This window comes from Anarrhichthys ocellatus, unplaced genomic scaffold, assembly GCF_004355925.1.
Source record: "Anarrhichthys ocellatus isolate YVR2014 unplaced genomic scaffold, GSC_Weel_1.0 scaffold23, whole genome shotgun sequence".
Taxonomy (NCBI): Eukaryota; Metazoa; Chordata; class Actinopteri; order Perciformes; family Anarhichadidae; genus Anarrhichthys; species Anarrhichthys ocellatus.
The window spans coordinates 4,828,595-4,852,594 of NW_022280053.1; the positions used below are offsets into that span (position 1 = coordinate 4,828,595).

Consider the following 24,000-nt stretch of genomic DNA (forward strand, 5'->3'; position numbering starts at 1 on the left):
CTGTCTGTCTGTCTGTCTGTCTGTCTGTCTGTCTGTCTGTCTGTCTGTCTGTCTGTCTGTCTGTCTGTCTGTCTATTGCTGAGTGTGCACGGGGAGATTACCTGACTGTTGGCGTGCGTTTAGGAGAATGGGGGGATGTGTGTTCGTCCGTTTCGATTAAGTGTGTTCGCAGAATTGTGTCTCCTGCGTTCGACTGTGCTTTTTGTGTGTGCTCACTCATGTGTGGCTATATGTGCCATGCAGATATCACACTGCTGGGGCAAAGCTCTCTAAACCGAAGTCTGACTCACTTTATTTATCACTTTGTGATATCCTCCCTTTCATATTTCCGCTGTGACTGAGGAGTAAAAGTTTGCTCAGTTTGGCACAACTTTCACCACTTGAGGTTTATTTATCAAAAAAAAAAAAAAAATCACAATGTGTCTTTCTGGAGACATTTTACAATTTTTTTTTTTTACAAATTGTGTGTTGAGGTGAAATGATTTCGAAATCACTGGCTGAAACGTTTACCGTCTCCTCAACCGAAATGCAGTGCAAAGGTCTGAGAGCTTCCTCCGTTGTGTTTTTGCTCCGACATGCAAAAATTACACAACATTGGCATGTGTATGTGTGTACGCACATACAGTATTGTACAAACGCACTCATCTGTCACAGCAATTTTGCATTCTGATCCTCCCACACACACATCGTTCTGGAATGTATCCTTTCTGTTAGCTGTTCTCTTTTATCTTTCCTTCCCTGTCACAGGCTGTGACATCTGGCTCCTGTCCTCCCTCGTCCACATCAAGCAACATTTAGGGAAGCCTTCCATGTGCTGGTCAACACAAAACACAAAAGAGTCACCTCAGTAAGCTGAGCCAGCAAAGTGGAGGCGTGAATTAATCAGTTAAATTACCAATTCATGTAGAAAAAAAAAAATACAAAATAGTCTTGCGTGAAGCCAGAACTTCTCTCCGCTCGTGTGTAGGTGTTTGGCAGAGAGGTCCTCGCATGATTCAGAGAAAATACACAACACTTGCTCAAAAGTAAAAACCATTTTCTTTTCTTTTTTTAACTATTGTCCTCCGAAATTTGTAAGACAATGGGAAATACCTTGAAATGACAGCTTGTGTTTTTGATGAACCTTTTCAATTCTACAATTGGAAGGATTAGAGGATTGCGTGTATTTAAGCTTCCAGTTTAGCAAAGTGCTGCTTTACCAAGACGCCGTGACGCATTCTCTCCAGACTTGCGTCAAAAAGGGATTTCAGAAGTTTCGCTGTTCTATGTTTAATTAATTAATGGTGGCTGTGACCTCTGGAAGCTTTTCTCATTTCTCTTTTGTCTTAGTCATCCACCCCCTTTCTGTTGGACCATATAGGCATCTGTGTCCAGGGGCAAGTGGCAGAAGTTGCTTCAACCTAATTGTCTTTCTCTGCTCGTACTGTCCTCAAATGACTTTCTCTCTGTCTCAACTCTCCCCTCCCTCACTGCCTCCCTCCCTCCGTTGCTTCTCTCTAGCTCTGCCCAGTCTCTGTCTGTAACTGTAGCCTGTGTTTTTCTCTCCCTCCCACTCCCTGCGACGTATAGATACTGCATTGATCAGACACACGCGCGCAGACACATGCACACACACACTCGCACAGTGAGCCTCCCACTCCTTTCATCATTGATTCGCTCTGCTCTGCTCTCCTTCTCCCTCCCCATTCTCTTTATCTCTCTCTCTCTCTCTCTCTACAGCGGCACTTGTTGAATTCAACCCTTGGAGAATAGAGAGAGGGGAGAGAAACGGAGAGAGATAATGACAGGGAAGCAGAGGGAGGCTTTGAGACAGCGCTAGGGCAGACAGTGAGCAAAGAGAATGGGGCTTTGGAGGATATAGAGATAGAGGATAGGCCGGGGGAAGACAGACAGAGGAAAAGTCAGTCAGACAGCAGGGAGAGAATCATCTTCAAGACAGTGGGAATGACACTTTAAGTGAACGAGAGAGTCGACCAGACGGAGTACATCAGAGTGCTTTCCTTCCATCTCTAACTACTCCTCTTCTGTCCTGGTCCCGGCTGCTGCGGGTGTGTTAGCGATTGCCAAGGCTCCATGGTGTGTTTTAACCAGAAGACTGGCTTACACAGGTCAGAACTGTCTGGGATAACAGTGAGCGCTTTTCTCTGCATTTGTGCATGTGAGAGAGAGTGTCGTGTGCTGGTTTCCCCAGGTGAGTGCTTGCGTGCCAGAGTACACAGTAATTTCCCTATGCAGCCTGTAGTCTACGTGTGTGTGTGTGTGTGTGAGTGTGTGTGAGTGTGTGTGTGTGTGTGTGTGTTTAGGCGTTTAGGCGTTTAGGCGTTTACACTTTTATGTAAGTAAGCCAGAGTGCATGCTTGTCTGTATGGAGTGCATGAGGTGGGAGAGAGAGAGCGAGAGAGTGTGTGTTAGCAAGAGAGGCGGTGACATTTTTTTTCAGTTTGTATTCCTGGAAACTGTTCTGCAGCATTGCTTAATAATGAAACCAGTGCGTATATGTTTGTGTGTGTGGGTTGGTGGGGAGAAAAAAACAAAACAATGACACAAGGTTCAGGGAGGGAAAGATGGCGCAAACATGCCGGGAGTATTTCACTGAGAAGGATGAAATCAAAGTTAGTGGGAGATTGTGTGTATGGCGTGAGTTGTGTTGGGTTGTTTGGTTTCCAGGTTTAGAAAGGGGGTAAATGCTGACAACGGTAGAACGAGTCAGCAAAATCAAGAAGTATCTCTAAACTCCGACATGAAAAACTGGTTGTATTCGGTGTGGTTTTCCTTCCATTTAGAAAAGTTGTTGTGAAGGCAGATTTACAGGTCGGCAAAGTCCGAGCTTGATGCACTAAGTGCAATACATGGAATGAGTTCAAGGTTTTGGGAATTTAAGTCGAGTTAAAACAACATAGCCTGAAGGTATTTCACAATGTCCTCATGTACACTAGGCACGGCATTGTATTGGTTTTTCTTTTCTATGTGGACTGACTTGACTCCTCCTTTCTCTCTACTGTCTCACCCACTATCTCTGCTTATCCATCTCGCTTTCACACACCTCTCACTTCTCCCTCAACCGTATTCATTTTCTCACTTCATCTCAACTCTATTTTCCTTCTTGCTCTTTCCCTTCATTTTAAGATTCTCTCAATGTTCCCTTCTCGCCTCTCTGCCTATACCTCTGGCATGTCTTTTCCTCTTTCACGCTTTGTCTTTGCACTCCTTCCTTGTCACTGCATTTCGTTTAACCGACGCATTCTACATTCCTTCTTTTTGCAGATGCCTCTCTCAGTGGCGGAGTCTGCATTGAATATCTGAAACCCCACCTTCCTCTTCCTCTGTGGCCAACATGTCCCAGCTGCTCCATGTGGAGATCCCAAACTTTGGAGCCACAGTTCTGGGCTCCCTTAATGAGCAGCGCCTGCTGGGACACTACTGCGATGTATCCATCCTGGTCAAAGGTTTGTGCGTAGGAAATCTTATTTTAGTTCCAGTAACTTTGAAAAGATTCTAGAATTTTTGTGTATCAATTATTTTTTCTTTCTGTTCTCTGTTATTTCTATCAACCAGGTCAGGCTTTCAAAGCCCACCGGGCCGTTTTGGCTGCCAGCAGCCTCTACTTTCGTGACCTCTTCAGCAGCTCCACCAAGAGCCAGTTTGAGTTGCCCTCCTCAGTCACACCTGCTTGCTTTGAGCAGATCCTCACTTTCTGCTATACAGGGAAGCTAACAATGGCAGCTAGTGAACAGCTGGTGGTCATGTACACAGCTGGCTACCTCCAGATTCAGCATATAGTTGAAAGAGGCATGGACCTAATGTTCAAGGCAAACTCACCTCACTGTGACTCGCAAACAGCAGGGTCTTTAGAGGAAACAGGATCCGAGCCGCAGAGTCCTTGTAATAATGGAAACGGGCTAGCAGTGGCTGCCCTTTTGGGAACCCCGGGCTGGTCTCCATCCTTACTCATGTCGCAACGTAAGATTAAACTAGAAGGGGGCGACCCGACGCCCCTGACAACACATTTGGCGCAAAGCAAGATTTCGTCTTCGGAGTTGGGGAGTCGGCTGGCGAGGGCCAGTTCACTGTTCTACACGACGGCTGGTGGGACCGCCATCCCTGGTTTGCCTTCTTACCACCTTCAAGGACTCGGTGGGGGTGGAACAGGAGGAGGAGCCGGAGTTGAGAGGTCCAGTCCTGGAGCGTCCAGCCTGCCAACCACTGACAGTCCTACATCCTACCAGAATGAGGATGAGGAGTTTGAGGAAGAGCCCTATGATGGGATCACAGAGGATTCCTACAGTCATCTCTATGGGCGTTCAGCTAACCCTTACGGGAGTGAGTATTATGTTGAATTGATGCTTTTATGAAATCTTTCGTGAAGTGTTGCAGTGCTTTTGGTGTATTTGGTGCAGAGCACTCATCGCTGAAGCTTTACTCTTGAATATTTGTCATCATTAAAAACTTCTAAAAATACATTATGTTCTCAGTTAAAGTCAAAACCTACTGTTACGTTGGTATCTTACGACAAACGAGCAAGAATATTTCATTGCTGTTATAGTATTTACTTCTAAACTCCAGCAATTAAAGTCGGTTATGAGAAAATGCTAACAAGACAATTTAAATGTCAAGCCGGCATCAATATTCTCTCACCAATATCTTCAAAATCTATTCATGTAAGATCTGAGTAAGTGAATTACTTTCTCAGTTGCCTTTGGCTCAGATGGGGGAAATTAATTTGATATCAGACCGACAGAAAGGTAAAACTCGACATGACTTGCAGAAATACTGTATACACCCGTGAATGTCCGATTTATGGAACAGAGTTCCTCATTGTCCAGAAAGAAAAAGACTGATGCACATTCATTTCATCCCAGTTCCATTATTGAATCTTTCATAAATCATGTATCCTGAGCATCTTGAAAAAGCAGGATGTTGTGCCTCCAGTGTGTGTGTGGGTTCTCTCAGCATAAAGATAGCTTTATGGAGTTATGATTGGAGTGCATCGTGACCAACAACACCCTCCTTATCACAGCTACAACAGCTGGTCTGTACTGCATTTTGTTATAGTTTTCATGTCGGTGCAGGTTTGCCTACACATACAGGCATAGATGCTACAGTATATTCACACTTGTGTTTGCATTCACACATAAACTCACGTACGCATGTGTACACACACACACACACACCACACATCCTGCAGCTTTGTCAAATTCTAGAGTTTCAGATATTTATGAAAACCACTCTATCTGCAATCAGAGCACCCCAGGGTGACATTGTGGGATATTTGAGAACCATGCACGTCTTTCCTGTGTGTATGCGTGTGTGGTAGGTTTAAGTGTGAATGCACATGCGTTAATCAAACTTTTCTAGATGCACTAGGTGCATGTGCAGGACATTTAAAAGATGTATTTCTCCTGTTCTCTATGTGTGTGTGTGTGTGTGTGTGTGTGTGTGTGTGTGTGTGTGTGCACGTGCTTGTGTTTACATGTGCGTGCACAGGAGGTGCGTGCATGTGCATACTCTCACAAGTCATCCCAGAGGTTAGGGGAAATCATTTTGTGAGTAAGAACCTAACACCCAGCTTCGGATCTGTCCCCCGTCCAAAAACTCAAGTTGCGGATGCAGCATCATGACTTATCTGGGATACATCTGCAATGCTCTGAAACATTTCTGAAACACAACAAGCTTGTCTGAGATTACACAAACCTGCTTTACTAATTAAAGTGTGTAGCCTCTCTTTAGATAGAGGGCACGGAAGGGTATGGATGCTAGTTGTTTTTCGTAGTTTATAGTAATTATCTGGACGCATCCATATTTATCTGCTTCTGTTTTGCTGTTGTAACGAAAGCTTTCGTATCCCTTTCTGTTCTCGCTTGCTTTTATCAGTCCAGGAGAAGCCAGAGATGGCAGCGATGCCCTTGGCCTTGGAGAGCCGCAACTGTGTGCTGATCCGCAGGGACCTGGTGGCGCTGCCTGCGAGCCTCATCAGCCAGATAGGCTACCGCTGCCACCCTAAGCTCTACACTGAGGGGGACCCTGGGGAGAAGCTGGAATTGGTAGCTGGTAGGCACGCACACACACTCACGCGCATTGACTTGCTCACATTTGACCACGTGCACACATGCAGAGAGTAACTTGTATGTAGTGAGTTTGAAAAGTATTCCTACTTCCACCCTTTTGCACATTTAGATCATTTAAAATTCAATTGTTGGTCAAATAAAACTGATGATGTGAAATACAGGACATGAGAGAACTGCAGGTGAAACAGAAAACCTTTCAAATCAAGGCTTTTGTGTAGAGCCGCTTATTCGCAAAAAAATCAGTAACTGTGGGAGGTTCCCCACATCCGAGTGACTCTTACCCTTTTATGCAAGAGACCTGTATTTGACCCGTATGAGACTGCCGTCAGAGATCTCTACTCATCACCTTTCACCGCGACTGGACTCTAGCTCTAAAATAAATTAGCGCTAAGCCATATAATTAGGACATTTTGGTTAAACCATTTGAAGGACATCAATAACATTCAATTGACTTCTCATCACTAATGAAAACAACGTTTAGTAGCGTCTGACCCTCGATTCTGATTGGCCGCCATGGTAGTTTTGAGCCACATCACTGTGGTGATGTGAAAGGGACAGAACAAAGCTGCAGAGCTTCTCTGCAGAGATTGAGGACCGTGGCAGAAGGACAACTATCTCTGCAGTACTCGTCAATCAGACCTTTATGGTAGAGTGACGAGACAGAAGTCACTCTAGAGTAAAAAGCATATGACAGCCTGCTGGGAGTTTGCCAAATGGCCCTTACAGGGCTCTGAGAGCATGAAGAACAATATATCTATTTTTTTTTTTTGGTATGATGAAACAAAAACTGAACTCTTTGGTGTGACTGCCAGACATCGCTCTTAGCGGTCAGACCAGAGACTTTCAAAGAGACCAGGTACCATTCAACATGTAGATAATGTAATTCATATAAAGGAGGTTTAATCAATTTAGTATTGAATCTTTTCAGACAAAAGAACAGAGCCTGAACACTGCAAGTTGGAGTCAGTAATCACTTAAAAAACTTTCTGGTACAAGAGGTCAAAAAGTTACCGCATGCTGCAGATTCTATCAGATTCTGATGTAATTTAGAAACACAATGGAACATAGCAGAACATAACAGATTATTCAGTTACATAGTCGGCATGAAAGATACAGAATACAATACATGAATGTGAAAGTGATGCTTTTCAAAAGAAAGCAGTGCCAAGTAATTTAATAGTGTGCTGTTTTTATGGCCTTCAACATAAATTCCTCTCCCGATTTCTGATTTTACTTTGTCACAGCTGGAGCTTTGTTTACCTGCGTGAAAGATATCCTTGAACATTCATTTCAAACTGTAGCAGAAGAATAAAAGATCAACTGGCAATAGGGCCAAAGAGAAAAAGGACAAAGCCCTAGAATGTGAAAAGACAAATGGATTGTAATACGAGTAGTTTTCTCAGCAAATCCTTTTTTTTTTTAATTTTTATTTTTTTTAATTTTTTTTCCTACACCAGGTACACAGGTGTTCATGACTCGAGGACAGCTGATGAATTGTCATCTATGTGCTGGTATCAAACACAAAGTCTTGCTTCGCCGTCTGCTAGCCACGTTCTTCGATAGGTGAGTGTAAAGATATGCACAACTAAGGAGAACAGTTTGTACGAGTCTTTAAGGGCTTACTGTAAGATCTGAGTTATTTGTACAACTCCAACACTGCCGCTGTTGTCTCAAACCAACTTTCACACTCCATCTGTGGCCATGTTGTGCAATGCGGTTGGTTGTGTGTGTGTTCCCATGTTTGTCTACTGTATGTGCCTGCTGCTGACTCTGCCCCCTGGTGTTGACTCTGTGTCCCTGCAGAAACACTTTAGCCAATAGCTGTGGGACAGGTATCCGCTCCTCGACTAGTGACCCCAGTAGGAAACCCCTGGACAGCAGGGTCCTCAACGCTGTCAAACGTAGGTTCACTGTCTAAATCATCAGATATATGGGATAGAATTGCAAAAGAGCACAAGTTGTCAACATGGAGTTTGTTGTTTTTTCTCTCTTTCACAGTCTACTGTCAAAATTTCAACCCTAACTTCAAGGAGAGTGAAATGAATGTGATTGCTGCTGACATGTGCACAAATGCGAGGCGTGTCCGCAAGCGATGGTTGCCCAAGATCAAGTCGATGCTGCCTGACGGAATGGAGGTGTACCGTGCAGGAATGGGCATGGGTGCTGCTGTGGGTCTGGGCCTGGCGCTTAGTGCCTCTCAACCAGGGGTATCCCTCCCCTTCGAGCCTGACTTCAAGGCCCTAGACCAAAGGTTGTATCCCGATCGCAAGGACCCTCTCAGGACTCACCCACCGCTGGCAGACAGCAGCCCCGGGTCTGGGGCAGCTGGAGCAGAGGCTGAAGGTGAAGGCGAGGGAGTGGTCCAGGAGGATCAGGAGGAAGATGAGGATGATGCTGGGCTAGAAGGTGCGGACGGATCACTGGGGGCGCCAACTTTGATCCCAGGAGCTGAGGCAGGCAATTCTGGCGACACGCCGCCAGAGCAGGAAGTGGAAAATTTTGGACAAGGTCTGAGGGTGAACGGACAGTGAATGTCCCTTCGGGCTGCCGCTCACGTTGGGAAATTTGTTTTAACACCGCATTTTCTTTGGCTTGCTCTCCTACTCTAACATCTCGTCCACCACTCTTTCTTCTCCTCTGTGCTTCCTCAACGGGAATTATTCGGCACAAGAAGCTGCGCTCGTAGATCTTACTATACAGGAATTTGTCACACATGCATGCGCACCCGTGTGCTCGTGTCCACGCATACTTACTGATAGTGGAAGTAGATTATTCATAAAAAAATGTAGACACAGGCATGGCATTAGCACATTAAGAAAATCCACCCTTCCTGCTCCACCCTTTCCTTAGTATACTCGGTATTTACTCAGTATTCGGGCTCCTGCAGCAATATGTCAAAGACCTGATAGCAGAACAAACTGCTGGAATGATTCATAATTTCAAGTGTTTTACAAAAGCAATGGCGCCTTTGCTGGCAGTTTATGGATTGTGGTATAATGGTTTATAAAATGATTGTTTTTTGTTTTTTTGCCACATCTAAAAAAAATTACCCAAGCAACCTTTGAAAAAAAACCGAAGCTCTTTTAAAAAGCGGCTTATTTGTTGTATGATAAATATGTATGAATATATAACGACGCCTGTATTATAATTAAAGGTCATCTACTGCATTACCATCGTTAGACAGAACAATTTTCCTTTGTGTTAAAGCGCCACGTCATTTTTTAGGAAAGCTAAAGACTTCCTGACAATCCAACAAATAATCTATCACATGGAGTTGGGTTTTCATGCATATCTGGCCGTGACATATTGGATTAGATTGTCAATGTGATGCCTGTGTCTGCTCCAGACCGCCCCTTCCAAACACACACACACACACATACAGATCCACACACGCATATGTGCACATTTCACACCTTATGATACTTGGCCTTTAATATCTGCATCGAAGCAGGAAAAATATTCACTGTCCCAAAAAAAAAAAATTTGAACAGTGCTTTTCATCTTTGAAAAAAAAATCCTCTTCGATTACATCATTCTGTCTTGGAGATAAAGAGAGAGACACGGACAAGAACATGCACTAAAACCCAAGCTTGCATGCATGAATACAAACAATGGATACAGAGAATTACTGCAAACATCAACAAAGCCACAAACCTGCATCTAAATAAGCAAACAGCTACTGTTGCCTCCAGATATGCCGTTCAAGGACTTCTTTCCATTTCTCACTGGGATGTGACCTCAGTCCGACACGTGTCCGGAACTGACTGGGGTGTGACGCGGGATCGACTGCCTTTCACACAATACCGATTACTTTGTCTTTTCTAACTCTGGGGCGTGCTGTCACCACGTGTAGAGGAGATTGAATTAATGGAGTAGTAGGAGGAAGCGCACTACACTGAGCGGTAGAAGAGAGAAGCACTGTTTCACCTTGATGTGGTGGTGTGATTAATGGCACCGAGACTACATGGCCCTGCTTCCATCCTGTTTATTTCTTTTTTCTTTTTTTTTTTCCTGGGGTGGGGTTGGGGGGGGGGGGGGGGGTAAATTATTGAATAACACTTATAAGAGCAATTTCTGCTGGCTTATTGCATTTGCACTCGACGTCAAAGGGTGGGAAACTAAGGAGTTTAGGCAAAATGTGACTGTACTAAAAACTGAAAATGTCCTCCACATCACCCTGATTGTTTATTTGATGAGAAGATTGTGGGTTTGTAAAGACAAAAGAGAGGTCTTTCTGAAAGATAACTTTCTATATTTCGGAAGGGGGCGGAGTGAAGCAATGTCTAACAGGGTCAAAAACCTGTATGTGTCATACTCATTTTCTTTTTCTTTTTTTTTGATATCTGTTCTGCTGTTCATGCTTTCTGCCACGCGTATAGGGACATAGTCCAAACAACCTTCCTTTATTCTTTTGTGCATTGATTTTAAGAGATACACTGTTGTATGTTTTTTGTTTTTCGCGTCAAAGCACATTGAATCACAAGGTCAGACCATCAAATTGAATGAGCCCCAAAGTTATTGGCAAAATTACCACTTTTCAACTGTAAAAATTGATGGCATAAGCCAACAACCAAGCAAAAAAATACAGTATATGCCCGAGATATTTGATCCGTTTGTTTCTGCTTCAGTGCGGTGCTCAAAGGTTGTGTTTACGTGACTTCTGTCAGATTCTTTAGAAGAAGCTGTAAGATGGCTCTGCACAAGAAACAGAGTTATAATTGCACTAGGTAATAATAATATTAACGTTTACAGTATCTAGGTTTCTTCTTTTTCTTTTGGAGTAATTGTGATCCACCATAGATGAAACAGGGCTGTGATAGAAAGACTGGGATGATGAGTGAATGTAAACTGTAGCACTGCTTTGGGGAGGGGTCCAAGCCTTGATTGAATAATGGTCAAATACTCGTTTTTTTACATGACTCACTTTGTCCTCAATTGCATGAGGCTGTATGATGTTCAAGCCTAAATTTGAGTGATTTAATGATTTTTAAACTGGTCTTCCAAGGTAGTGAACAGCAGGGAGTATTTCTCTGACATAGTAAACTTGGTGATGCTTTTATACTCCATGGTTTATTCTATATTATCCCAACAAGCTCGTAATTTGTTCACAAATCTGTACAGACTTCAAGATTCAACAAATTATATCTTTATGTTGTTTTTAATTTATTGAGCTTCGGTTCCTAAAGTTGCTTACAAGAAAAATAAAGATATTCTTTATTACTGGACTTTATGAGATCACCTGCACTTCTGATTTGTCAACTAAGGTAACAGTCTTCCCAAAATGTACATCATTTTGGAAGTCAACCAAATTCACAGTTATTACTTCAGATCACAAAATAGCTTGTAAGCCTGCTGCCCCAAAAAATCGAAACCTGTACTCTACTATTAAACTGTGCTGACATATCTATTTATATTCTATTTTCTCCTTGTATGCTCATGCACAATCCATTTTTGCTTTTGGTTCTTTTTTTTTTTTTTTTACAGGCAATTTTTTTGTTGTTGTTGCACGGCCACTACTTTTAACTTTGAGGAATATGAAATAAACTCCAGTTCAAATGGGTGAGTAAATAATATAGGGTGGGGAACATTGATATACTCCCCTGTAGGGATAAAGGGGCGTGGAGCAGTGCCTTAGACTGTGACTGTGTGGATGTTGTTGTGACGTGAACCTTTATGATCGGAGACGAACAAGACAAAGTACATGTAGGGGTAGGATACAGACATTGACTGATGTTTTCCGTTTCTAAAATTAGAATCAAAGAACCTTTGCTCAGTATAATTTAATATTGCATTCACTCATCTTCTCACTTTATGTTTGCCAGTTGAACTCATAACAGATTTACTGTACTTAGATGCATTCAACAGCTAATCAGCAACAACCTCCTGACTGACATCCTCACAATATTTATACAATTGACAGACCTCCAAAAAAAGTATTTAAAATTATATCTATTGCATTCCCGTGTTGAAATTGATGATGAGGCCATTGAGAGACTTCACTTTGGAATAGTCCTCACTAAATAATCCCACGTGCATAAACATTTATTTCCCTCTGCATTCACATTTCAGCTTTTTCACTGTTCGTCTGCCTTCAAGCTAAATATTTCCGACTCTGTCCCAGCCAACAAAAAATTCCAACCTTTTTAGGAAAAACTTCTCTGGCTTCTCTTCTGCTTAAGGTCTATTTCTCTTGCGCAGGGTGGATTTAAAATTGAATGATGTTGCACTATAAACTGAGATATTCTCAGAGAATGTCACGGCTAAGCCTTGGGAAGGGTGAACTGTTTGAAGTGGCTAAAAGCAAAAAGTCATGTAAAATGTATGTAATGTTATGTATTTTACAAATATATTTTGATTGAACCAGTGTCTCCTTCACAGAAAACTCTGTAGTTGAGATTGTTTTTAATTTTGTTTTAAATTTAATGACAGAAACTTGTCTTTTGCAATATCTGCCATTCACCTAGATGATCGTTGGAAATAACAAGAAAATAGATAGAATGGGATTGTTGGTTGAAAATAACCTGTTTTCACAAACATTTCTTTGCAAATAAATTGTTACTTACTTTCTAAAACCTTACGTAGTGCTCCGTTCATCCCCATTACTGTAGAATCTGATGGGCACAGTTTTGTTCCATTGACTGGTTTATTCTGAAAACAAAACATTTATATGCAAAAGAGACACTTGTATTATAAAAATGCATGCCATTCAGACACTCACTCTAACCCAATGAAACCTCTGATCTTTATGCACCATGTAATTTAAGCTGAATAACTGTTGTCACTGTTGGCAAACAAAGACTTTGGAGTCTTGCGATGAGTAGGGTTGTATTTTTATCACACACCCAGGCCTTTTATTGACTGTTTGTGTCAAGTTCAAACAATTATGACAGCAAAGTAGTGATTAAGAGTGGAATTCATAGACTAACTACCCAGTTGAGTGTGCATTTGAACTTTCAGCAGACTCAGAAAAAATGCACTAAAAGTTTGTATGTATGTGTCCTTGAACATAATGCCAGCACTTTAGAACTACTTAGAAAAATTGTAGGAAAGAGTGACCGAGGGTTTGGCGAACAACGAGAAACCGCAACTTTTAAAGCCATGTGTTCAGAGCGCTGACAATCACAATAGGGATGAGACCCAAAGTGCATTATGGGAGATCTGACATGAATTGCTGTGCTCTTGCTATTTGCTTTGTCTTTCTCCAGCTCGCTTTGGTCTGTGCTAGCTTACTTTCCGGAGGGGAGGGACATGATAAACTCGAGCCTTCTTGGTTATAAGTGTGTGTCTCTGCAAGGAGGACTGACTGATGTTTGACTGATACCTTGGTGCTTCGTGAACAGAGCTGTCCTATGTTGACATGGACCACATCTGTAACGCTCTAATAATAAGCATGTGCCGGACTTGATCCTAAGTCTGGGCTAATTGGTAACCTCTCAATGGACAATAGTCCATATGGCAAAAGGTCTTATCATGCAACCCTACACTTTGATCGTGGCAACGTTCTTCACTATCGACAGGGCTTGGACCAGGCAAACTGGGATGGGACAATTTCAGTGTTGATACTGCTTTATGTTTCAAATGAAAAATGTTAAAATGTTTATGCGCCTTCTGACTCAAGCATCAATAATATATACAACAGAAATGCAAGTTGCCACTTTTGATGTTGCATAAGAATCTACCTTTCATTCCCATCATGGTATTTGCCATCACCAGTTTCAGTTGTGTAGTCCAGGAGTACCTGATTTCTTTAAATGCAATACAGAAAACTCTGCTTTCTAATAAAAGTCCTTACTTCACCATATACTGCCCTCCTCTTTCTTTTGTCTCTGTTTGTATATGCTATTAGGTTGTTTCTATAAGAAAGCTGTGTACCTTCAGGGATTTGACCAATACCAATATTTGATCACAAATACCCTTTACACAAGAGGATCTCATTTCAACCTTGTTTGAAAAGTGTTTGCAAGTTGTGATGTATTATGGAAATGCTTACATTTGGATTCACATAAAATATAGCAGGACATTTTCAAGGAGGGAAATCACATCATCTTGACAAAAGTTAGTTAATCACAATCCTTAAGATTTCAGTCCTGGTCTATTTAGAATTTCCATTTGAGGAAAAGCAATTTAATTGTGCTTAAAGTTTAGTTTACGAGGCCTCTGTGGTATCCTATTTGTTAAATGTTATTTGACTGATTTAATCGCAAAGTGTTTGTTATTAGATTGATATTAACCTAATCCTCGCAGGACAGAAAAGTGGAGTAATGGCTTGGTAATAGTGTTTTGGGGGGAAATTTGTTAACGTAATTTCTTCATAAATTCTTCTTTTTTTAAATCTGCATTGGAGCTTGATCTATTTTGTGTTTGTCTTTAAATAGTACCCTACATTATTCCAAAAATATGCCAGAAATTGTCCCCATTTTGTAGAGGAGGTGTAGTCGAGCTCGTGTGGGCTCAGGGTGCTCTGGGATCTACTTGTCATCCTGCGTAGCTGTGACGTTTTTTCTATGGCAAAATCGCGCGGCGTGTGTTCAGCTGCGCTGACAGACTAAAAGTTGATCGGAAAATTGTCTCAGATACAGACGAGGAGAAAATAAACAAAATACAAGAGATCTACAGGAGAAGCAATAGCTTCTGTCCCTCAAAATGAGTGACGACACAGACTCCCCTCCTGAGAGGGAAATGAAGGTATGACGTTATCCACAAGTTGTGTTGACAAGTTAGCACGTGTGAGCTAATGTTAGCTCGCACTGAGTTCTATGGTTCCGGCTAGCTTAGCTGGTTGGCTAGCTGGCCTGGTTTATGTTTTCCGTTTAGATAACTACACCACAAAGCATACAACGTTAAGGAGCCATATTAACTTGGACACAATAACAGTTAGAGACGTTGGTAACCGCTTAAAAGTAAAGAAAAACCTACTTTTATCTTCTGACGTTGTAGCCAGCTACTTATGCTAACACGTTAGCTATTAGCACATCCGCCACATCTTGTAACGTTAGCCTCATTAAAGAGTTGAACGTTAACGTGACAGCATGGGACTTAACAATGTCCTGTGTGTGTGAAATTAAGACATTTAACACTTGTCAAGTTCAGTAACTAAGATATAGCTTAGCATCATTAGCTAACGTGACGTGCCTGCGTCAACCTAGGTTTAAACTTTCATTTTGAGACTCTGCGTCACTTAACGTTACCCGAGTTGTGCACCAACCAGTCAAGTTGAAAGTAGGTCAGCTACTTGTTTAAAAGCAAAGCAGCCCGCTTCATGTTTCCCACAGTTAAAGAAATGTTTCTTGTACTGTATTGCATTTCATCCTAGAGGGAGGTACGGTTTAGTTTGCAGTTATTGAACTGGAACCACATAACGTGAACCACCCCTAACTGTTCACCCTAAAGTAACAATCAGTACTTGTGTGTTTCCTTCTTCAGGATTTTCAGTTTCGTCAGATGAAGAAAACGAGAGTCTTTGACCCTGCTGAAGATTTGCCGAGAGAAAGAAGCAGTCTGCTCACCATCTCGAACAAATTTGGTTTAACTTTCGTCGGGCTCGACAGAACATTCAAAGTTTACCAAACACGAGACATCCTGTCTGCTGATACGTTTGACGGCAACGCCAACGAAATAAGTATGCGTGTGACCGTACAGTTTTTAATTTGAATATTTATCCAATCTAGTTTCCCATGTCTCTTTCCCACAATGCAATCAAATGTTCCTCTTCTGTTCTAGTCGAGGGGAGAGCTGCGTTGGCGGAGGTGACTGTGGAACTGGCTCTGCACCACTTGGCTCTCAGCTGTGATGAACTCACTTTGTCAGTGTGTGGCATGTCTGAGGGGGCGGGCTTGTCCCTCACGTTCTATGACGTCCGCACCTTCGTGAACAAGGTGACTGCTTTAGTATTTATATGTGTTTGTTTACTTAACAAACATGAACAGATGGTTGAAGATCGGCTAGCTGTGCAGCACTGAAGGTCTCGGGATCACCACGATCCTCCACTAAGTATTTGTCCGATGTGCTGACTCTGTTCCAATGGACATTTGGTGAACTTTTTAAGCTGACATTATCATCCAGAGCTATCCAATTATGTGCAGCAGCCCCAAACATTAAGAAAACACATTCAGCAGTTATTTAAAATTCAATTCAATTCAAATTCATGAATCCAAAGTTTGTAAACCTCTACTGCAGATGGGCATAGTCTACATTTTAAATGTGACTACTTCTCTTTCCCCGATGTTCATTTATTCATCTTTTATTTTTGCCTTTCCAGGCGAGACCACAGAAGCTGCCATTTGCATCCTTACTGCCAGCAGTACCCCCCGGCACTGTAGTGCAAGACCTGAAGTGGAATCCTGGACAGGTGTCCATGTTGGCTGCCTCTCTGTCTGACGGCCGTTTGATGATTTTGGATGTTACCGACGGTGTCAGAGTGCAGGCTGAGCTACCAGCTTCAAGCGGCATCACATGTAGTAAGTGGGAGACTGCACATACTAGTTGAGTTCACCTGTTCTCCTTATATCTTTAGTTAATGTACTTTGTTTCACACAGTTTGCTGGAGTCCAAAAGGAAAACAAGTCGCTGCAGGAAAAATGAATTCCACAGTCAGTCAGTATACACCAGTAAGTGAACCTAAATCACCGTGATTAAGAATAAAGCACTCATTGCTCCGTCAGAGCTGCAGCATTCAATGACTGACAAGATGGATAACTGACTTTCTCCTCCTCTGAAAAGGCACTGGAAGAGAAAAAATGTATCCCATGTCCACACTTCTACACCTCTGACCAACCTGTCAAAGGTAAGACAAATAAAAACGTGTTAACAGCTGTGTTGTACGCCCGAAAACTGAGCTTGATTATGAAATGCATATAAAACCAGTATAATACATGTTACGTCATTTAGTTTGACTTTCATGACTGTGTTTGAATCCCATCTGCGGCTAATGCCTCTCCTTCCCGTTGTCTCTCACAGTTCTGGATGTGCTGTGGCTGAGAACCTTTGTGTTTGCGGTGGTTTACGCTGCTGCAGATGGGTCCCTGGAGACCCCTCCCGAGCTAGTGTTGATCTCCCTTCCTGTGAGTACGCCGTACATCCACACTCCACCCAATCACATTTGGGTTATTGTCGGGTTTCACCCCTCCAGTCTTCAATGAAGTTAAATATATTTCCTTTTGAAATTCACGTGAATGTTTCGTGTTTGATTGAAGATATTTTCTCCACATGGCCACAACAGCAAGGTGAAGAAACCAGTGTAGCATTAGATGCTCTGCCAGATTCTATATTGTAGCTTTGAAGGCCACACACTTTGTGCTGTCACCGTATTCTTGTGTAGTGGCTCTGTAGGCACATATAGGCTGCTACTGCAGCTCTCATGCGCCTCTGTAAGTATTGTAATTTGAGTAGGACGCTTCATGCAAATGACGGCTGAGCCATACAGTATAAGGCTGTTGTTGGTTTCATAGAGCTACTGAGGTCTCCATGTTCATTTCAACTGTGTGGCTGAGTATTTTAACATTTTAAATCACAGCTGGATGTCTAATGACCAGCATGTACTTCTCAGTATCTGTGGTGGCGTTCTTTCTGGTAAAATTAAACTATTAAGCAGCTAGAAACAGACGTTTCATCTGTTGTTCCAGCGTGTGAATGTACATGAAGCAAATGTGTTGAAGTGTGATTTGTTTATGTTTTTGTTTTTTGTAGAAGAAGGATGAGAAGATAGAGACAAAGTATCTGAACTTTAGTGACACGGTGTACGGCAGCTGCACTGAGCGACAGCACCACTACTTTCTGAGCCATGTGGAGGACTGGTAAGAATGACCACCATTTAGAGGAGCCACCCAAAAGCACGATCATTGTGTTGTTTATCAGCTTAAGTTTGATTTATTTCAGTGTCATGTTGAATTGGTGTAATGTTTTGCTTCATCTATTTATTTCATCCAGGGACCTTGTGTTTGCGGCATCAGCGGCTTCCATTGAAGTCAGCGTCATAGCCGCCAGACCAGAGGACAAGGTACCTATACTAGTAATATAACTAGAAATGAAAGGTGTATTTTTCCATTTAAATTCCAGGAGTGAAGTAAACTAAGATCCGTATAGTTTTGAGAAAAAAAACAAAACGTTATATGGACACAGGCCCTTAAATGTGGTATTGCGGCACAACAAGGGGAGGTGAAAAATGTTGGTGCACCTAAATTAAAGAGTTGTCCAATGTAAAGCATGAGTCCTGAGCCCTGAGCCCTGCATTATGACATGCTCCAAAGTGTCAAAGAGAGTTACATAACTGCTCTACAAAGTTCTTCTCACTAAAACCACTTTCAAATAATTTATGCTAGCAGAGCTTCCCCCACATACAGTCAACAAACCCAATGCCGATTGCTTAACTAGCCTTCTTAAGGACAGCTTGTGGATATCCTGAAGTTTTTCCAATTTACTGTATGAGGTCTCCACTACAAAACAAATAGTGTTATCTTCGGTCTTAAGTGTAGAATTCGACTTGTTCAAAGACTGATGACCATGACTGATCGTTGTCCTTTTTAGAACTGGGAGCTCTGGATCCTGGAAGACGCGAGTCGGGCTGAGCTTCCAGTGACCGAGACGAATGAAGACACTCTGCCCCTCGGCTTAGCCATAGACCTCACCAGCCAGCAGGAGATCCACATCAGTAAGTCACTCTCTTCACTTGCCTGACCAGATTTGCACATTGACACAATACGATTGCACTTTCCCCCAATGGTTGTCTTTAATTCCCTTTGGCAAAGCCGACACTAAAGGTGGTGGTCAGTTGACCAATTTTGGCGAAATAACACCAATTGTGGAGCCTAGTAAAGTCTGTTTTAGCTATGAAGTTAAAGTTATGTTCAATACTCCCCTAATGATCAGATGAGGCTGAAATCCATCAGGTTTCTTTGGTGCATACAGCATCCACTGCAGTGCTGCATTGCAGCGTGTGTAAAGAATATAGATAAGCTGCCGTCTCAGTACACTGTTCTATCTTAAATGCCTTCGTCTGCCAGACGCTCACGTAGAGCTGCTGTTGCTGTCTCGCCCCATCTCTCCCCGTCACTCCAAGAACTCCCTCCCCAGCAAACAAAGAAAACAACAACCTGCAATTGAAGCAACATTTTGACATGATTATAGTCTGATCAAAACCTTCATCTGAAGTGAGACGTTAGAAAGGGAAAGTGAGGGGAGGGAAACAAGAGTTGGAGAAAAAAAAATGCCCTCATTAAAATGTCTCAGGCAAGCTAGAGGACCACAACAAACAACAAAGCCCAGACGATCCGGTTGCAGAATGCTGATGAGGTTTACGATGTGCCGCTCCCTTCTGCTCGCTCGCTGTCACCACTTTCACTTCTCATTAACTTTGGAATCTAGTTCCATAAACTGAAATACAACATAAACTGAACATAGAATGCTATTGTTTTTTGGTTTTGTTCTCTGCGTTGTGTGCTTATTTTGTGCATAACTTAGGATCATTTTATTTTGTGACGCATTTGCTGTGTTTGCATGAATACGTATTTTGCATGTTAAATATGTAAAGCATAGGACAATAGTCAGAGAGGTGAGTCAGCGGTAATGAATCAAACACTGGAACGTCTTTGAAGAGCAGCTACTGCTGTCACCCACAGATGAAGTTATACTTCAGGAAGATTTGAGAAAGCTGTAGAGAGGACAAAGTGTACTTTTTTTGACGCGTCTCAAATGACTTGTGTCAACTCTGACTAATGCATCTTTAATTTGGAGTGTGAACACTCAGACATAATTTAAATGTTGGTTTAGGCTGGGTTTTGCCATTTGGTTCTTCAGCGCACTGCATGATTTTTGGAGAGTGCAGGGAAGTGGGTGTGAAGAGTTTGGGGCGATGCGATGGACTGCTTTACCAAATGAGGCATCTTAGGACGGTTGTCCCTTATCTGAACTGACCTCTGGGTACTTGTTTTAACCACTGGGGGGCAGAATGAGTCACAAACAGCATTTTGAACATGGCATAGTGAGCATAAAGCACTTGCTGTTAAGTCTTTCTCTGCACATCATGTAGACTATGGTGTTTCTCTGTCTGAATGTCTGTCTCCCATCTTTCCACCCTCTCACAGCTGATGAGAAGACCTTGCATCCAGCGCCCACGATGCTGATGCTGTCCACGGAGGGATTGCTCTGCCCATTTGCTCTGCTCAACCTCAATCCTGGGGTTAAGCAACTGGTCTCAGCTCCCACTGTCCTCGCCTTGGAGGGGGAGAGACTGCCCAAGCCAGGTGAGAGAGCCTGTGACGTGAAGTGATACATTTCCTGAAGAGATAGCCATCTAATGCAGTCTTGTCAGTCAGTGTTTGCAAGATTTTCCTTTTTCTGGTGTGATTCCATCAAAGGCTGTTCAAATTCATGGACGTATCATCTGACATGCCACCCGTTGGTTTCTAAGGGGACATTTTTAAGTGGAGTTTGGTTTCACAGCTCAGTTTAACAGCCTGAGAGACCCGTCGATCAAGCAAACCATCTTCGACTAGACTGTGAAGTGCTGGCTTTTACTCCTAAAGGGCTCAACACATTTTGTGCATGAGAAAAGTGACTTGGTCTTGTCGACACAACTTGCCCAGCATGTGATTAGGTCAAATGAGAGCCACTTTCTTTTCTGTTCACAGGTTCTTTGGCAGCCCAACCACCCAGAATTGCTGCCTCCATCCCATCTGCCCTCGCACCATTCCCGAACCTCGGTCTTCATTTAGCAGCTGCTTCCACCCCTCCAGCCCCCGCTGCATCGTTCTCCGCTGCCCCGTTCAGCATGGTTCCCGCTGCTCCCGCGACGTCCATAGCACCGTCATCGGGCTTCAGTTTCTCGGTCCCGACGACATGCGCCACCTCTGCTCCTCCACCTTTCTCAATGGGGGTGCCCGCACCTTTTGGGTCGGGGTCCCTTGGCTTTTCGTTTGCCTCCAAACCTGCCGCTGACGCTCTTTCAGCATTTTCTTTCACCCCTTCCATCAAACCATCTGCGGTGGCAGCCCCAGTTCCAGTTCAAACACCCCAGAGCATTGCTGCTGCCTCCCCATCAGCAGTAAAACTGAATTTAAATGAGAGGTAAGTCATTTTGGACCCATCATTTATCACAGTATTGCAATGGAGACATTGAAGTTTGTATACATACATACAAAGACTCAGAAAATCTGTCTGCTCTTTCCCTAGGTTTTCAGCACTGGAGACCCCAGCAGCGTCCCCGCAGTCTTTCTCCTTCAATCCCCCGCTGCCCAAAACAGTTGCTCCCAGTTCCAGTAGTCTGACCGCCCCTCCGCTCTCAGTCGCTAAGCCACCAGCTGTATTGAGTAAGCCTGCCGCAGTCATTCTTCTTTGATATTTGATCAAAGAATTCTTTAAATGGTAAGTGTTTCATGGCTCGGGCTTGTGATTCTAATGCTGTTGGTTGTGTCTCAGCCCCAGTGCGTCCAGTTCAAACCAGCATGCCGCCCGCAGTCGTCCAGAAACCTGCTAATGCTGCCCAGGGCCGTGTCCAAACTCCACAGGTCCTATCTGTTTATTCTGAAGGGTTTTGTCTGTTCATACATTGACGAGACCTTTTTAGTTATTTAAAAAATACGTCAAAAGATAAATATATCTGCCATAGAAATAGGATTAGAACGGACGTTGAACCACTTTCCGTGGTCATCTGACAAGTACAAAAGAAAATGGCGCTCTAGAGAGCACGTGTGTGGATGAAGCATTAAATTGTTAGATTTACCCTTCTACTCCTATTCTATAGTATCCACCGTAGGAAGGCACTGAGCCTCACCCTAGTATTTAAAGAACCATAGTGTTAATTGTGTTAAAAATACAGACGTTTTAGCTTTTTTGTGTGTGTGTGTCCTACTAGTTTTAATCTACTTTATTACTTCTCCGTGCAGGCAGCTGTTAGTGTGAAGGCCCTGGAGAAGCAGCTGCAGCAAAAGAAAGACTCCGATCCCATTATGGCCGGTATATTGGAGGAGGTGAGACACATCATCCAATACACACTAGAGTACCATGCACCACTTCTCCTCGTGGCCCAAACCATATGGGGACAAAAATACTAGCGGAACGCTAGCTACATATTGTAAGCTAACTGAGCTAGGTTAGCTAGCTAGCGCTAACCTTGCAGAACTGATGTTTGCTTGTTTTCTGAAGATATGACCCGTTGAGATTGTAGAGTAAAAGAGATCATTGTCGACATATCTGGCCTGACACTTGATCAAAATCTGATATAATAATGATGTAAACTGGGTAGACTGGTTCACAAACAGCACAATATACCCCAAGTTATAAAGCATTAATGACATCAGACTAAATGACTCAATAACATCGGTAAGGTTAGCTTAATTGACTATTTCCTGCTCACTCGTAACTGCATTAATACTACGACTCTGACACACGTGAAGCAGTCATGCTTACATTTACAAAGGATTGCCAAGTTAACTATAACTAAACATGTCTTCGGCTTGTTATCAGATTGCACACTTCCAGAAGGAGTTGGACGATCTTAAGGCACGAAGCGCGAGAGCTGACTTCAAGGTTGGCACCAATGAGGAGATGAAGGAGTTAAGGAAGGAGTCAGAGGACCTCCATATATTCACCCTGGAGATTAAGGAAACAACAGAGGTAAGACCATGGTTAGAAAACCAAAACCTTGTTCGCTAAATCCCACACCCAACAACTGCCTCCTACCCACAATGCAATGGTCTTGCAGTCACTGTCGTACGTTTGCTGTGGTGTCTCCTAGTTGAATTCATGTTATTTTCTCATTTACAGTCTCTCCATGGGGACATTGGTACACTGAAGACCACCTTGCTGGAGGGCTTTGCTGGTGCAGAAGAAGCCAAGGCCCAGAGTGAGCTGAGCAGAGACAGAAACTACAGACAGCTGCTGTACAAAAAACCTCTGGACCCCCGCAGCGAGGAGCACCTCAAGGTGAAATGTTTGCATGAATCGGTACTCTTCGTAAAGCCTTTTAAATGAGTCGCCTACACACTCCTAGCATTTCTTCTATTTCATTGATTTTTCTTTCCTTATTTAGGAGATTCGCAGGCTCTACCAGTACGCCACGTTTGCTGTGGAAGACGTCAATGACGTGTTGGATGTGGAGTGGGAGAAACACCTTGAGAAGAAGAAAAAGCAGAAGTAAGCACGAAGCTTCTGCTATTTTAAGAATTTGGTACTAAAAAGCTTGGTGTTTAAGTATAATTTGTTATGAAATGATGATCTTCTTCACAGACACATGGCCGTGCCGGGGCGTGAGGGTCTGTTCACCACGCTGGCCAACAACCTGTACATCATCAACCAACAGAAGAACAGATTGGACCAGTTGATTAAGCAACTCGCCTCACTGCGCCTCTACAACAAGACTACCACTCCAACTATAAACCGCAGCGCCGCCACCGAAACAACTGCTGGGTAGGAGCTGGCAAAGAACAGTCGTAGAGATGGAGGAATGTGAACATTTCAGGGATTTTTATTCAGATTCAGTGTGGAATGGGACATTAACATTGATTTGTAATTATCTGCACCAGTACACTGCAAACAGCTCTTTAGAAAATGTGTTGTTGTTCACAACCTAAACAACTTGTATTTGTGTTTCATGACAGTTTGGAAAGCGAGCTTGAGAGTTTAAGGGATGCACTCCTGAAAGCCAGGCTGGACACCACCCCGCCTAAAACCAAATCCGAGTCTCCAGGTATCATTTATATATTTTTGGTATAAAAATAATGAAGGCTATCAAATTTCTCAATTTCCGCATATACTACATATATACGTTTCTCCAGCAGTCAAGATCTCACCAGTGAAACAGTCCCAGCTGCGTAACTTCCTCTCAAAGGGACAGATGCCTCCTGTCCGCTCAACTGCACCAGGTACACACATCCTGCACAAACTGATTTTTAACAAGGGTTACAAGTCATTTTTTCTTGTGTAAGTTCGGTCTACTGACTTT

The 24,000-nt window shown here is 43.0% G+C and overlaps 2 protein-coding genes across 14 annotated transcripts in view; both read left to right on the forward strand.

The window, feature by feature from the left end:
- nacc2 (NACC family member 2) overlaps nt 1–13,866 on the forward strand; it is a 29,668-nt gene extending 15,802 nt beyond the window's left edge. Inside the window, exons 1-7 of one of the 4 annotated variants that reach the window (XM_031860401.1) lie at nt 9–2,191; nt 3,265–3,446; nt 3,556–4,320; nt 5,872–6,048; nt 7,523–7,628; nt 7,869–7,966; nt 8,064–13,866. In XM_031860401.1, coding sequence (XP_031716261.1) covers nt 3,335–3,446; nt 3,556–4,320; nt 5,872–6,048; nt 7,523–7,628; nt 7,869–7,966; nt 8,064–8,596 — 1,791 coding nt within the window. In that variant the 5' untranslated portion in view covers nt 9–2,191; nt 3,265–3,334 and the 3' untranslated portion in view covers nt 8,597–13,866. Of the gene's footprint in view, nt 1–8; nt 2,192–3,264; nt 3,447–3,555; nt 4,321–5,871; nt 6,049–7,522; nt 7,629–7,868; nt 7,967–8,063 lie in introns of those variants that run through there. The other 3 variants (XM_031860403.1, XM_031860404.1, XM_031860402.1) reach the window with 3 other exon arrangements.
- Nucleotides 13,867–13,967: 101 nt separating this feature from the next.
- The window catches only part of nup214 (nucleoporin 214), a 28,539-nt gene continuing 18,506 nt past the window's right edge, over nt 13,968–24,000 (forward strand). For 8 of the 10 annotated variants that reach the window (XM_031860396.1, XM_031860390.1, XM_031860391.1 and 5 more), the window contains exons 1-21: nt 13,968–14,750; nt 15,489–15,684; nt 15,786–15,940; nt 16,324–16,522; nt 16,602–16,672; nt 16,785–16,848; nt 17,022–17,125; nt 17,751–17,857; nt 17,991–18,060; nt 18,588–18,711; nt 20,144–20,302; nt 20,690–21,125; nt 21,231–21,367; nt 21,477–21,565; nt 21,944–22,027; nt 22,524–22,673; nt 22,824–22,982; nt 23,089–23,192; nt 23,286–23,465; nt 23,657–23,745; nt 23,834–23,920. In XM_031860396.1, the coding sequence (XP_031716256.1) occupies nt 14,709–14,750; nt 15,489–15,684; nt 15,786–15,940; nt 16,324–16,522; nt 16,602–16,672; nt 16,785–16,848; nt 17,022–17,125; nt 17,751–17,857; nt 17,991–18,060; nt 18,588–18,711; nt 20,144–20,302; nt 20,690–21,125; nt 21,231–21,367; nt 21,477–21,565; nt 21,944–22,027; nt 22,524–22,673; nt 22,824–22,982; nt 23,089–23,192; nt 23,286–23,465; nt 23,657–23,745; nt 23,834–23,920 (2,806 nt within the window). In that variant the 5' untranslated portion in view covers nt 13,968–14,708. The remainder of the gene's footprint in view (nt 14,751–15,488; nt 15,685–15,785; nt 15,941–16,323; nt 16,523–16,601; nt 16,673–16,784; nt 16,849–17,021; nt 17,126–17,750; nt 17,858–17,990; nt 18,061–18,587; nt 18,712–20,143; nt 20,303–20,689; nt 21,126–21,230; nt 21,368–21,476; nt 21,566–21,943; nt 22,028–22,523; nt 22,674–22,823; nt 22,983–23,088; nt 23,193–23,285; nt 23,466–23,656; nt 23,746–23,833; nt 23,921–24,000) is intronic. The other 2 variants (XM_031860393.1, XM_031860400.1) reach the window with 1 other exon arrangement.